At 43.4% G+C, this 12,902-nt stretch overlaps 1 protein-coding gene across 2 annotated transcripts in view; it reads left to right on the top strand.

The window, feature by feature from the left end:
- Positions 1-135: 135 nt before the first annotated feature.
- SLC7A8 (solute carrier family 7 member 8) overlaps positions 136-12,902 on the top strand; it is a 44,026-nt gene continuing 31,259 nt past the window's right edge. The window contains exons 1-2 of one of the 2 annotated variants that reach the window (XM_037834547.1): positions 136-587; positions 743-1,015. In XM_037834547.1, coding sequence (XP_037690475.1) covers positions 865-1,015 — 151 coding nt within the window. In that variant the 5' untranslated portion in view covers positions 136-587; positions 743-864. Of the gene's footprint in view, positions 1,016-12,902 lie in introns of both variants that reach the window. The other variant, XM_037834546.1, reaches the window with a different exon arrangement.

Raw genomic sequence — 12,902 nt, 5'->3', positions numbered from 1 at the left:
TGCGTGCTGATATTTAAATCGAGGAGGAGGGAGGAGAGAGGACTCAGGATGGAGAGGAACAGAGGCGGTGGGGGGCGGAGCCTCCTTCAGCAAATAAAAGCGCTTGAAGGCGAGCGCGTTCACGTGTGGAGGAGACTTCCCTGCGACCGAGAGAGATGGGGCCGGCTGTGCTGTAAGGACGGCGATCAGAAGAAGGAAGACAAGGACGAGGAGACCAGCGAGAAATCAGAGGACATCAGGAACAAGCGGAAGGCAGAGAAGGGAAGGGAAAAAGAAATCCACGTCAGGTGGAAGCAAGATCTAGAACAAACCGGTCGGGTCCACAATCTGTTTTCCTGAAAGAAAAGAAAGTACCTGAGGCTTGCCTTTTTTTTTCCCCCCTTTGGTTTATGAAAACAACTTTCCTCATTATAAAAGAAAAGGCCAAGGGGAAGTAAAGACAATCTCTGCCTTAATAGGGGGAAGAGCTGAAGGGAAATCTAGACTATCTTTTTGGTACATAAGCCCCAGCCCGGTACACAGGGCAGAACCATCCTGGTTTCTGAAGATCTACATCCCTTTCGGGAGAATTCCAGAGGGAGTAACTGGTACAGTTCTATTTTTATATTTAAATATGTATGTCTCTTTTTTTCTTACTTTTTAACAACACTTTCCTTGTTCGTAAGCACGAGTGACAAGAAAGTGTCAATACAGAATCGGAATATTTTCAATTTCCTCTTTTATCTGCTTGTGTCTTTTTTAGAGGGTAGGAGTGGTCCTTATTTCGGAAAAGGACGTTTTACTTCGAAAGGCTAAATAATTTACACACACACGCACATTTAGAAAGGGAGATACCTTGTGGAAGTTGAAATTCTCTTAAGAAAGATGGGAAAAGGCGCCAGACACCGAAACAACACTGAAAAGAACCACCCAGGTGGGAGCGAGTCGGATGCCAGCCCAGACACTGGCTCTGGAGGGGGTGGAGTAGCCCTGAAGAAAGAGATCGGATTGGTCAGTGCTTGTGGTATCATCGTAGGTGAGTCCAATTCCTTGTCCCACCGACCACCTTCACCCCACCCCCACCTCTGGTGCTCCTCTTGTGGAACCCTGACACCTCTAAAACACTATTGTTGCTTCCCGATCTCTTAGAAAAGGGTTGTCAGTCGCCTGTGCTGTAACCCAATCCCAATGGTCAAGTTTGAGAGGTATGGGAACAAACAAGGGATATATATCATACATGTCTTCCTCCAAGCCGGGCTTAGCTGTTCTGTCCAGTGTTTAGAGGAAGGAGCGGTTAGCAGTTGCAGAGCAGATCTGGTTGGTGGTGGGCATCACCTGGGAGCTTGTTAAAAATGAAGACCTCCAGGTTTACACTTGGAGGCTCTGATTCAGTAGACTTAAGGTGGGGCTGAGGACCTGAATTTTTAACAAGCACTCATATCACCATCTCTTCAGCAGTCAGTGGACTAGCTTTCGAGATGTATTTACTAAGTATTTCTTGTTTATGTCCTATGACACTATGGTCCTAGAGAGCATGTAATAATAAAAATAGCAACCGCAGCAATAATGCTTTGCATTTCTATAGCTTTCTCCATGTTAGACAGGACTTTTGCTCTGTAAAGTAGATGTGACAGGACTGTTACTCCCATTTGACAGATGAGGAAATTGTAAAAGAAAAGAGGAGACAGATTGTGCCTGCCTGTAAATGTATAATTGGATGTTTCTCAGGTTGCCTGATGGAGTGAACCTGTCTCTTAATGCCCATAGGGGATCCTGTGAGTGTCTGGAAGGGAATCGGGTATAACTAGAATGTGGAGTTGAGGAGGAACTGATGGGTTAAATGTGTGTTCAGGCTGGGAGGCTCTGAAGCTGGGCCGCCTGGGTGTCCCTGAGAGGGCCAGAGCAGTCAATCTGACCCCTTGACTGCATTCTCCAGGGTAGGGGTCCTAAATATGGCCCTGTCTCTAGACAGCACATCCTTCTCTTTCCAGAGACGCCCTAGAGGTGGATGGCAGGTAATGGCTCATTGCAGCTTTCACTTCACAAAAAGCAGACAGCAGGGTGAGAGTTTCTTCTGCTGTCTTTGGTAGAGGGCTTTACCTTCTTCCCAGAGAAAGGGGTGCAGGAGTGTCAGGCCCAGATATGTTTCTGGGTCATGGCTCCAGAGTTCCGTTGTGAAGGCTTACTGACACAGCCCATAAACCAGTTTCTTTGGATGCCTCCATGTTGCAGGAAGTAGAGCAGAGTCATTTTTGGCACCTGAGCAATAATGACACTGGAGAACACCCTTGAAATCAAATAAAATGAGGATAGCATTCAGATAATCCTCTTCACCTCCACACCCAGACTTCAGTGATCATGCTATCTGTACTCTCTTTTCCAAATGGATTCCCATTTTATCTAATTCTCTGACTCTGGGAGATTTTACAGGCATCTGTAGTTATAAGAAAGACAATAGTATAAAAAAATTATGGTTGTGATCTGAATCTCATTAGTTTGTCTTTGTCTCTCCTTCATCTCTATTGCTCTAAAAAAAAAAAAAAAAAGAAAAAATGAGATCAGCAAAGAACTCATGTATAGCACATGCCAATTTATGGTCTGTAAATAACCCCAGAACCTGTTAACCTCTTTCACCAGTTTGACTGATAGGATTAAGCAGTTTCCTCCCTGTGGAGGTTCTGATTCATACACAGATGTGCACACCCACATGTGCACAAACACACTCCAACCTCCCTCCTCCTGCCTCAGCCTTGCTCACCCATCCCTATAAATGTGCGGGAATTCAAGGGTAGAGGGCATTTTCCCACCCTTGTTTTTGTCTCTTCCCTTAATGTTTTTCTAAGACTATGAAGAAATGAGAGTGTTCTGGTTTAATAAGTATGATTTCAGTTGGGTGAATGTTACCAATGATTTGTCCATAACCTCATGGAAGGCGCTTCAATGTGAGAATAGTCCTAAAGCTCCCCATGGCCTCATTACAGTAATAAGAGTAACAACTCTGGTGTTCTATGGTGAAAAGAGATCCTAAATACGTAATTTCAGAGAAATAAGGACATTTTTCTTACATGTGAGACTCCTTGTAGACTAAATATACATTCTACCTCCGGTTAAACTGGGATGAGACACAAAATTCTCCTCTAGGATGATATGAGAGTAAAATCCTTTCTGCTTCCCTTCCTGCCTGGCTGTTGAGTTGCAGATGTGCTTGCTTGCCGTCAGCTGCCCTGTTCTTTTCTAGAGGGGTTTCTGAATGGATGATAATGATTCAAGTTTTCTCAAGACCAAATGCAAAAATAGAGGAGCATTTTCCATGCAGAATTAAGCTGTCACTATTAAACACGCTCTATATGCCAGGCACTAGTCCAGTCCCTAACATACACTATCTTATTTATTTCTCCCAATAACCCCGTGTGGTATGCACTTATTATCCCTCCCTCCAGATAAGGAAGTAGAGGCTTGGAAGGATAAACAACTTGCGGAAGGTCACACAACTAGAAAACATTGGAGCCAAGATTCAAGCCCAGAACTTGTCTGAATTCTATATCAAGCTCTTGAGCATTAGTCTCTACTATTTCTATTTTTATGCCCTACGAGCCCCCTGTTTTCCTTTAGAACCTGGGATGAGATTCTTATTTGATTTTATAGATGAACCAATTAGGGTTCTGTTCCCAACAAGGAAGTGTCCCAGTGTTGGAGAGCTGAGCAGTCAACTGGGAGTGGAAGAAGGTGATCTCCCTGGTGCAGTTGCCGCAAGGTTTGGGGTGAGCCCGAGACGCATTGGCTCAGCTGCTGTGGGATCTGGCCAGCCCGCTCCCATCAACTCTTCCATGTACATACCTTTCCTCTTGGACCAGGGCTCTTCCCAGCCATGTACGTTAGAGGCACCCACAGAGTTCCTGGATATTTGAATCTCTTTATACCAGTTACGTATTTACGTACATGCCCAGAATCCAGGCCTGCAGGCAAACAGTCAGCTGCAGAACCTAAAGAAAAATGTTCGCAATTTATCTGATCATTTTGTTTTTAGTACAATGTATATTCAAGGGAGAACTTGGTTTTTTTGCTACAGGTCCGACTAGTTTGAATCTGTATCACTGTCTCCCAACAGAATTTTTAAAAGTAGTATTTATTGAACTCTTTCCAAATGCCAGTTCCTGTGTTATAAGCTCTTTACATATATTATCTTATTTAATCCTGACCACAATTCTGTGGAAGTAGATATTATAGTTATCTCCATTTTAATTGAGTCACACAGCAGTTGAGTCACATAACTGGTAACAGTTTTTAACTGGGGTGGCCTGACTCCATAGCCAAAGCCTGGTGTGTATTTTGTGGTGGGGAAGTGGGCCATGAAGGAAGATCACCCTGAGGTTGGAGTCTGGAAAGGCCATAAATGTCTGATACTGAAAAGGTTGGGGAAAAACTTTTTTTTTCTTTTTAGGATATCTGTCAACAGAGACATATGGCTGTAGGTATAACCATACTAAAATGGCAGTGTGCTGATTTGGAAAAATTTTAGGTTCAAAAGATTTTCAGGCCTATGTGGTCCACGCCACTTTGGAAGATTTTATATTTTAGTCTCTAACATTATGTATTAGTTTCTAATCCACAGAATTTTTTTTTTTTTACAACTCACTTCTGTGTTTTATTGTACTCTAAAATATACAGGACTCTTGATGTACTGAAAGAGTACAAGTAAGTACAGTATTAAAGCAGCTACTTTTTAATGTATGTGCTCATTAATTCTTTAAAAAACCCACAAAATTATCAAATAGATCAAAATACTGTTCTGGTTTACAAACTTTGCTTTCAGAAAAAACAGACAATAATTTACAATGTCACAAAATTTCCAGTTTCACAATACAAAAAGAATAAATTGAAATTGGATCACATTTTTTTTTTGTTATTTATGGAACTTTACTCAGACCTTTAAGACCCCCTACATGTGTGAAATCACTTTCACTGGACAAGTGACATTGACCAAAGGAAGGGAGTATAAAAATGGCTTCTTGAGTTTCTACTTCAATTTTTTTTTTTTTTTTTTTGAAACCTGAAGGCATTAGATTTGGTTCATTCAGGACAAAAACATGTTTAAACTAAAACTTTCCTCATTCTCAAAGAATACTCTGAGACAGAAACCAGCTATAAATCTTGTCAAAACAAATACATCCTGGTACGTAGAGAAAGGCAATGTAGTAATAAGTAGCTACCATTTATTGAGCACTTACTATGTACCAGGTATACAGTACCTGGTCAGTACTTTATGAACATTCTCATTGAATCCCATGAAATAAGTACCATTATAGAAATAGAGGGTTCAGATGGGTATGTAACTGGGAAATGGCAGAGCCAGGATTCCCACCCAGTTATTGAACCCTAGGCCACTGTCCCTAACCAAAATCTCCACAGCTTGTCACGCAGGGATCCTACTGCATGCTTCCCACCTCCAGGAACCAGGGAGTTCGGGAGGCAGTTTGGTTGTGCCTGAACCCAGTTTGGGTTGCCATACGTACCCTCCAAGAGCCAGGGTATGCAGAATGAGTGACTAGCAGGAGATGCTTAGGGGTGTGGGGAAAGAAAATAGGAGCCCTGCAGGTTGGGGGGTGGGGAAGCATCCCAGAGACAGAAACAAACATCCCACTTAGAACAACAAAAACACCCTGTCCCCAAATCAAATGACCTTCTCAAAGAGGCACCATATATACAACTTATAAAAATTAAACCAGCTGATTGAAGTGGGGTGGGGCTTCTCAAAGTTGCCAGGCTACTGAGATTTTCTGCTGTTCCTCTGAGGGATAATCCAGATGCACGGCTGCCTGGAGGAAATGTCTCAGGAATTTCTGCTGTTGCTGCCGTCATTGTCATTGTGTTGTTGTTGGGTGGGGGTTGGAGAACGTCTAGTAAAGCGGGCATGAGCAAGTGATTCCAAGAGTACGCTTTGAAGTACAGCAAGCAACCCTGATCCAGGAACCCAGGGGGCTAGAAACTGTTCCTTTCCAGTTTGTTGCTCCCTGCTGGGCGCACGGGGCAAGAAAGACCATGCCTTGTTCCTGTCCCAGGATGTACGTACCTCCAGGGGTGGCCCCTGAGCCCCTTATCCCTGAAGATCTGGAAATGGCAAACCACTGACTGACTGCTCCTGGACTAGGGGTGGGGTGGGGTCGCTGGTCACAGGACTCAGGATTGTTCCATGTTTAAACGTTCCACAAACCCTCATTGAGCACATTACATGCTAGGCCCTGGTGAATTTTGCTAGTGCTGGTGAATTTTATTTCTAAGAAGCAAAATATAATCCCTCAAGTCTATTTTAAGCTGTTTTATTTATAGAATGAAGTTTGAACTGAAAAAGCTTGATCTATCACATCTCATCCCTAATCCTTTGTCACAGACAGTCTTCCCATTGGTTTGCTCCCTGCTTTAAATATCCTCGGCATGAGAAGTGACGTCACTTCTGGGGAGATGGTTTCACGATACCTGAAGACATCCTGACAACCTCACTCTGAGCTGCAGATTGTGGAGGCAGACTACCCAGAGATAGTACATTGCTGCAGAATTACTACTGTGCTTTTCTCATCTCTCTATATATAATTTTTAAGGTGCCTCTCTGTATGTCCCTAAAATGCTTAAAAAAATGCTTTAGCTGCTTCTGTAGAGCACAATTGTGCACAGCATGTTTGAAAAGCAGCTGATATAGGCAGGTTGGGTTGCCTTAGGGATAAGGAGGCATTTGTTAAGCAGGCCCTGATGCTGGAAGTGGAAAGCTTATAATGAATTTTTCCATGATTTTCATCAGTGTATGGTGGAAAGGGAAGAATCATCGATGATATAGCAGAAGAGGGTGGGCTTTGGAGATAATCTTGAGTTTGCAAACTGTTTCCCGATTTACAAACTTTGTAATCTTAAATTACTTAGTTTACTTACTGGTTAAATGGGTGTTTCTGGTGGAGTATTAAAATTAAACCCTTACCCGTGATATATGTTCAATGAATATTAGTTTCTTTCTCTCCTTGAGTTCATCCTTCACTCCCTCCCCAGTTGTCCATCCTCACATTCACTAATTCTGGTTCGGAAATTTAGACTGAACTTATCAAGTGATGAGAAGAACTATCCAAGTTCACCAAGTGACTTGCTTAGCAACCAATTAATGGCTTTTCCTTGTCTCTCTGTTGATTTGAGAATCTACTTGCCAGCTCATCAGCATTGACTCATGCTTCCTTTCTTCCAGAAAGCCTTCTCTACACAGCTGGAGCCGGTGACCTTTTCCGTCCTTGCCATCTGATCATGTCTTGCCAGTCAGTAGCATTCATGCAACTTCTGCCCTACCCCGTGTTGTTAACTGTGTCCAAATGCTAGAGTCTTCTTTTCTCCACACCATTCCCCGAGGGCAGAAACTTTAGGGTTTAACCAGATGTTGATATCCAGGCAAGAAGATAAACCGTGGTTTATCTGTTGACCTTTTGGACCAGAAGATTCTTTGTTGGGGGCCTGTATTGTGCATTGTAGAATGTTTAGCAGCATCACCGGCCTCTACTTACCAAATGTAACACCCCCTCCCCCAAGATATTTCCAGACATTACCAGACGTCCCCTGGGGGTGGGGGGTGGGGGGCAAAATTGCTCCCAGTTGAGAACCACTGAGGTAGACAGAGACTTTCTGGTGCATGGTTCCCCAGTTGGGTAGGGAGATACTAGAGGCCGGATATGAAACACCCCTCAGGCCATGGTGTTTGTCTTTCAGTGGCTGGTGGGTGGTGGTTGGCCCGTGTGTGAACAAGTGCTTTCCAATTACCTCCTAAAGCAAGCATGCACAGAGTGGGTGCTCAATAAATACTTTTTGAGATGCAATTACCTGCTGCCCGCCCACCTGCGGCATCTAAAAATTATACTAGACAAATGACTCAGAGAATGGTTCATGGTCCTGGCTGTACGGTGCTTCTTCAGAGCCAAGGCCTCCAAAGCCTGTCAGATTCTTCCAGGGCTAGTCTCTATCCCTCCTGCTACAAATCCTAGTAATTCCTTATGTTTGTTAGCATTTCAGATTATAAAGTATCCCCTTATATGATCTCCCTTGGTCCCCACAACCATCTTGTGAGGTCAGTAGGGCAGAACAGTTATTACCATTCTGCAGATAAAGAAAGTAACTCTCAAAAAATTTCAGACCCCATGCTTGTGAATGGCAAAGCAAGGATTTGAGGGCTCCTCTGACTATAAGTCCGGTGCCCTTTTCACTTTTGCAGTAAGGAATCCCACGCAGCTGAGTTCTGCGGCATCTTCCACATCTCTTTTCCATAGGAAATTGCAGCTCCACAGAGCATGTGTCTGAGACTTGACCCACCCTCACCCCTGAGGTAGCTGGTTGCAAGTGCTGATGGGAAAGTATGTAACGGGTAAGTGGCATGGTGGGCTTCCAGGCCTGCTGCGAATCAAAGCCGCTCTCCCTGTCCTGAAGAGCACTGGGATCCTCCTGGCCACTTTATGGGAGAAGCACAAAGAATTTCCACCAAGTCTTTCTCCAGACATCGTGGAAGTGGCCAGAACCTTTAAGCCCCCAGAGGAAGCTGTGGCTATATTTCAAGACTAGTAGGCGTTAGTAAGGAAGGCCAAAACTTTTTGGATCTGAGGGTCTGTTGGGCATTGGAAGTCTGTAATTCTATGCCCTAGGAACTTATTTGATGGCTCCAGCATTCTAGTGTGGACAGGCCTAGATGTGAGTAATGCCTTAACAGAGAGTCACATGCGTATTGGCCTACAGGTGGGGAAGTTAGTTATTATTCATGGCAAATATGGAATTTTCTTAATTCCAGCAAATTTTCTTGTGAAGACTTGTCCACTTATACAACTTGGCTCCCTTTTAATGGAGCGGTTTGCTTGGCTTTTCTTTAACAGAGCAAGCCAAGCTGGGCCTCATTGTCCAGGCATCCTAGAATCCATTTTTCACCAAAGAAGATCTACACAACTAGATGATTACTTTATTAATTGGTGTGGATGGAAGGGAGGACTGAACCACTGACCTCGAGTACCTTGGCAATAGCAGACGGGTGTGCATCTCATTCTCAAATGCTTTTATTGACAATGAGTCTAAGAGTAAAACAATGGAGAAAAAAATCCCAACAGTAAACAATTTTGTTCCTCCATCTCCACAAGAAAGCCATAGGAAAGCCCTTTCCCATTTCTCCTTTTTCAAAGATATTCCAGGAAAGTCTCATTTGGAGAGGTTCCAGGTTTAAAGCTCTGCAGTTAAAGTGTGTGTTGTGCAATTTCTAGAGGAGAGGCAGCATGGAATAGTGGAGGAAACCCTGGGCCAGGAGTCCAAAACTTGGCCTCTGGTCCAGGCCCTGCTACTTATGACGTGTGTGACTTTGATCAAGTCTCTTCACTTCGCTGAGGCTCAGTTTTCACAGAGATAAGATAGGAATGATAGACCCGCCCTGCACACCTAAGAAAGTGAGAATCAAGTAAGGTGATGGAGGTAAAAGTTCTGTAAACAACATTGAAGGTGGTATTGCAATAGCAGGAAGCAATCAGATCTGCAGCCCAACTTTTTAATAAGTGCTCTCTGTGAACCACTCTCATTGCCTGCAGAGTGGAGTATGTAAAACGGACTCCAGTTGATGTAGGAAGATCTTTTATCGTCATGAAAAAGCTTGAGGTTGTGACGAAAATTTAGGTTCTAATCCAGCTACTACTGACTTACTCCATGATTTAGGCAAATTACCTCTCTGGGTCTCAGTTTCTTCATCCATAAACTAGGGATGATAATAATACCTCCCTCGTTTTCCCCATTTGGAAAATGGGAATAATAGTTGACCTACGCTCTTCCCCTGTATATTGGGGATGTTAACCATAGCCAGTCTTCTTTCCTCAGCAGTGAAATAAGTGGATGGCTTTACTCATTGTCCTATTATACACACTCAACATACTTCACAGGATTTGGAGGTTCCAAAGAAACAACTATAGGAAATTGCTCTGTGGAAATAGGTTCTGAATTGATGGTGTGTATCATTTCATTCGGTAAACACTTAGGAAGTGCCTACTGTGTGGCACTTCACAGGTGAGGGGAAGCAACAGCTCCTGTGCTCATAAAGCTTGCAGTCTAGTGGGGGAGAGAAATATCAATCAAATAATCACACTGAAGATTGTATATGCTAGGCATTGCTTTTGAGTAAATGATTCTTCTTTCTGCTCCGGAACATAGTTTTGCTGTGAGGGACGTTCCTCCCCTCTGCAGAAGTTCCAAGGGCTGCTAAAATGGAAGAAGTGTTATCTGATTCTGGCTTTCTAGGTGGTGGCTTCCTAGAATAAGGGAGAGGCACTCCTCTCCTCCCTGTCCCCTAATGCTCAGTTTTGGATAGCATATCTCCATTTTTTTTCCTTAGCTTTTATGTTGTAATTTAAATTTGTCAAAATTAAGATTGTTTGGCGGGAGAACCCAGGTTTTATAAAATGAGGACTCTTGTTCTATTGTCAACCTACCATAACCCTCACCATCTCTCCGGTAGCTCCATGGAAGTTATGTTATCCAAGAATAAATGGAAGAAGTAGATGAAATCCCTCAAAAAAGCTGTTGTTGCTGAATAGTCTATGTGCTAGTGGCTCCCATGGCCTAGAATGAGGGAGAGAACACATGCTCTCTGGAAATGTCAGAGGAAAAGTTGGAGAAAAAACCTGCTTATTGATCCCCTGTTACAGTGTTTGTTTTCCAAGAACTGTTAGTGGAACATTGACAGGTCATTCCTGAGAAGATTGGATCCTTTAAATAACATCCACCCCCGCTTTCCTCCATGAGACAGTCATTCCTAGCTCTAGGAAATACCTAGCTCTTCCCCCTCCCTCTTCAGCACCTTAAAGATCAAAGTCAAACTTTGTTTTTTACCTGGTATTGATTAGTTTTATAACCCTTTAGTTCTATTGCTGTCTTCTTGGCTAGCTTTAAAATGCCCTGTAGGTGACTGTTGATAAAGTCCTGCTAGGCAAGGAATTTACTGTCATCTTTCAGCAATATTAGCAGTCTTGTCTCTCTCATTCTCTTACCTCCCAGCACTTGATGTCTTCCAGGGTACAGCATCACATGTAGTTTGAGTGAGTAAAGAGTTCATTTGACAGGCAAATGTGTCTGGAGTCCTGGGATACTGCAAGAAAAAACCTTTAAGAGCTGGTGGCACTCATCTTCTCATTTTTCTGTCTTCTCTCTCCCTAATATTTAGATCACAGATTTGAAGGTCAATGATTGTTTCTTCTTTTAGTTGAATTTCTATAAGCACCTCTTTTCTGTTGGGATAGACTGTTAGCACCAAGAAAAAAAAAGGCATATTTGAGAGAGAAATGTGTATTCTTCCATCTGTCTAACTTGGACTCCATGCCCTCTGATTCTGTATTTCAGTTTCACTGGTTATTGCTGCTTTTATGCCCTTCTGAACCCCTTCCGTCTCCCATTATTCACTGCACACAGCAATTTCTTAGTTTTAAAAGGGCAGCATATTCTGCAGCCCAAAGAAATAGAAAGTTATTCCTTTGACAATGTGAATAACCTCTTCTCCTCCCATTTGACTACAATAACTGGATGCATGGCCTGAGATTTAAAACTGAATTTTGGTTTAGAAGTGAAAGTTTCAGGACTGGATTGAGGTTGAGTTATTGGTTGAGACCTGAAAGTCAGTTTCTGAAAGTTGAACATAGATTCCTCTCCTCTCCATCTCGTTCATCACAGAATTGGCTCCAAACCACTAATGAGAGGTGGTGGGGATCTGAGATGTCTTCAGAACACTGAAGACATGTCAAAACCAACTGGCCTCATAGTATTCCAACTCGGCATTTCTATCCGGATCTATTTAGTCCCTGCTTCTTCCCTTAGGCAGTTAGTGGTGCAGCTGGGCAGGGCCTAAGAGAGGGTTTCCCAAGCATCCATCCAATGGACCCCGATCGCCACCTTTAATCTCAAGAAATGAACAAAGAAAAATTTGGGAAGAAGCATGTCAGGAGCTGCCCCCACACTGCTACTCCTCCCCTGCCCAACACACACAACCCAGTAGCCAACACACTCAGTATCCACTGCTGCCTTGCCTCTCAGGAGAAAACCAGCCCCTTGAGAACAGACAAAGAAGTGGATTAGTGGAAAGAGCATTGGATTAAGCATCAGGAGACTTGGCTTCTAGATCCAATTTTATCCATCAGTAGCTGTGGAATTTGGAGGAAGCCACTTAACCCTTCTGCATCTCAGTCTCTGGTTCATAAAATAGAGACAGAAATACCTGCCCTTTCTCTGCCTCCTGACTTCCATCCAGTAGTCATGAGGGTAACGTAAAACAATGGAAGGGAACGACCTTTGGAAGAATGTAGTGCTGGGGCTTTGCACGTATTGCACCCTACAAACCACTTCCTAACTATGAGAACTATTTTTATAGGGTCATTTCTTGTTCCTCACGAAGGGTGGGGCTGTCGCCTCTAGGGAATGCTGTTCAAGCTCATGGACCTTGAAAATCCCGAGTCACAGTGTGTGTCCACAATCTGTCCCAAAGGTATTGCACTTCAGTTCATTTTGAAGCCACTCTCTGAGAGCAGCCCACGCTTCCAGCTCTGCCATTTTCAGGCAGTCTTGTGACCCTTGTCTCCTTGGATGGACCATGTGTAGCCCAGTTGGTGGATCCTAGGATTCAGTACTTGCTCTACCGTGCACTAATACGTAGGTTTGGACAACTCATTTAGTTTCTCTGAGACTCCTCTCTAAAATGGGAGAAATCATATCTGGCTCCATCAGGTTTTTCTGAAGACAACCCAGACATGTAAAGTACCTGACTGGTTTCCTGGTGCAATACATGTCAGTTCTCTTCTCCCCACTACCTGACTTCTAGGGGAGAATCATTTCTAGAAACATCTGCCTGGAGATGATTTACATATCCCTGAGGCATTTTGGAATCACATGGGAGA

The sequence above is a fragment of the Choloepus didactylus genome, chromosome 4, assembly GCF_015220235.1.
Source record: "Choloepus didactylus isolate mChoDid1 chromosome 4, mChoDid1.pri, whole genome shotgun sequence".
In the NCBI taxonomy this organism is placed as follows: domain Eukaryota; kingdom Metazoa; phylum Chordata; class Mammalia; order Pilosa; family Megalonychidae; genus Choloepus; species Choloepus didactylus.
Note: the sequence above shows the minus strand (reverse complement) of the source record. Positions and strands in the feature narration are given on the sequence as shown.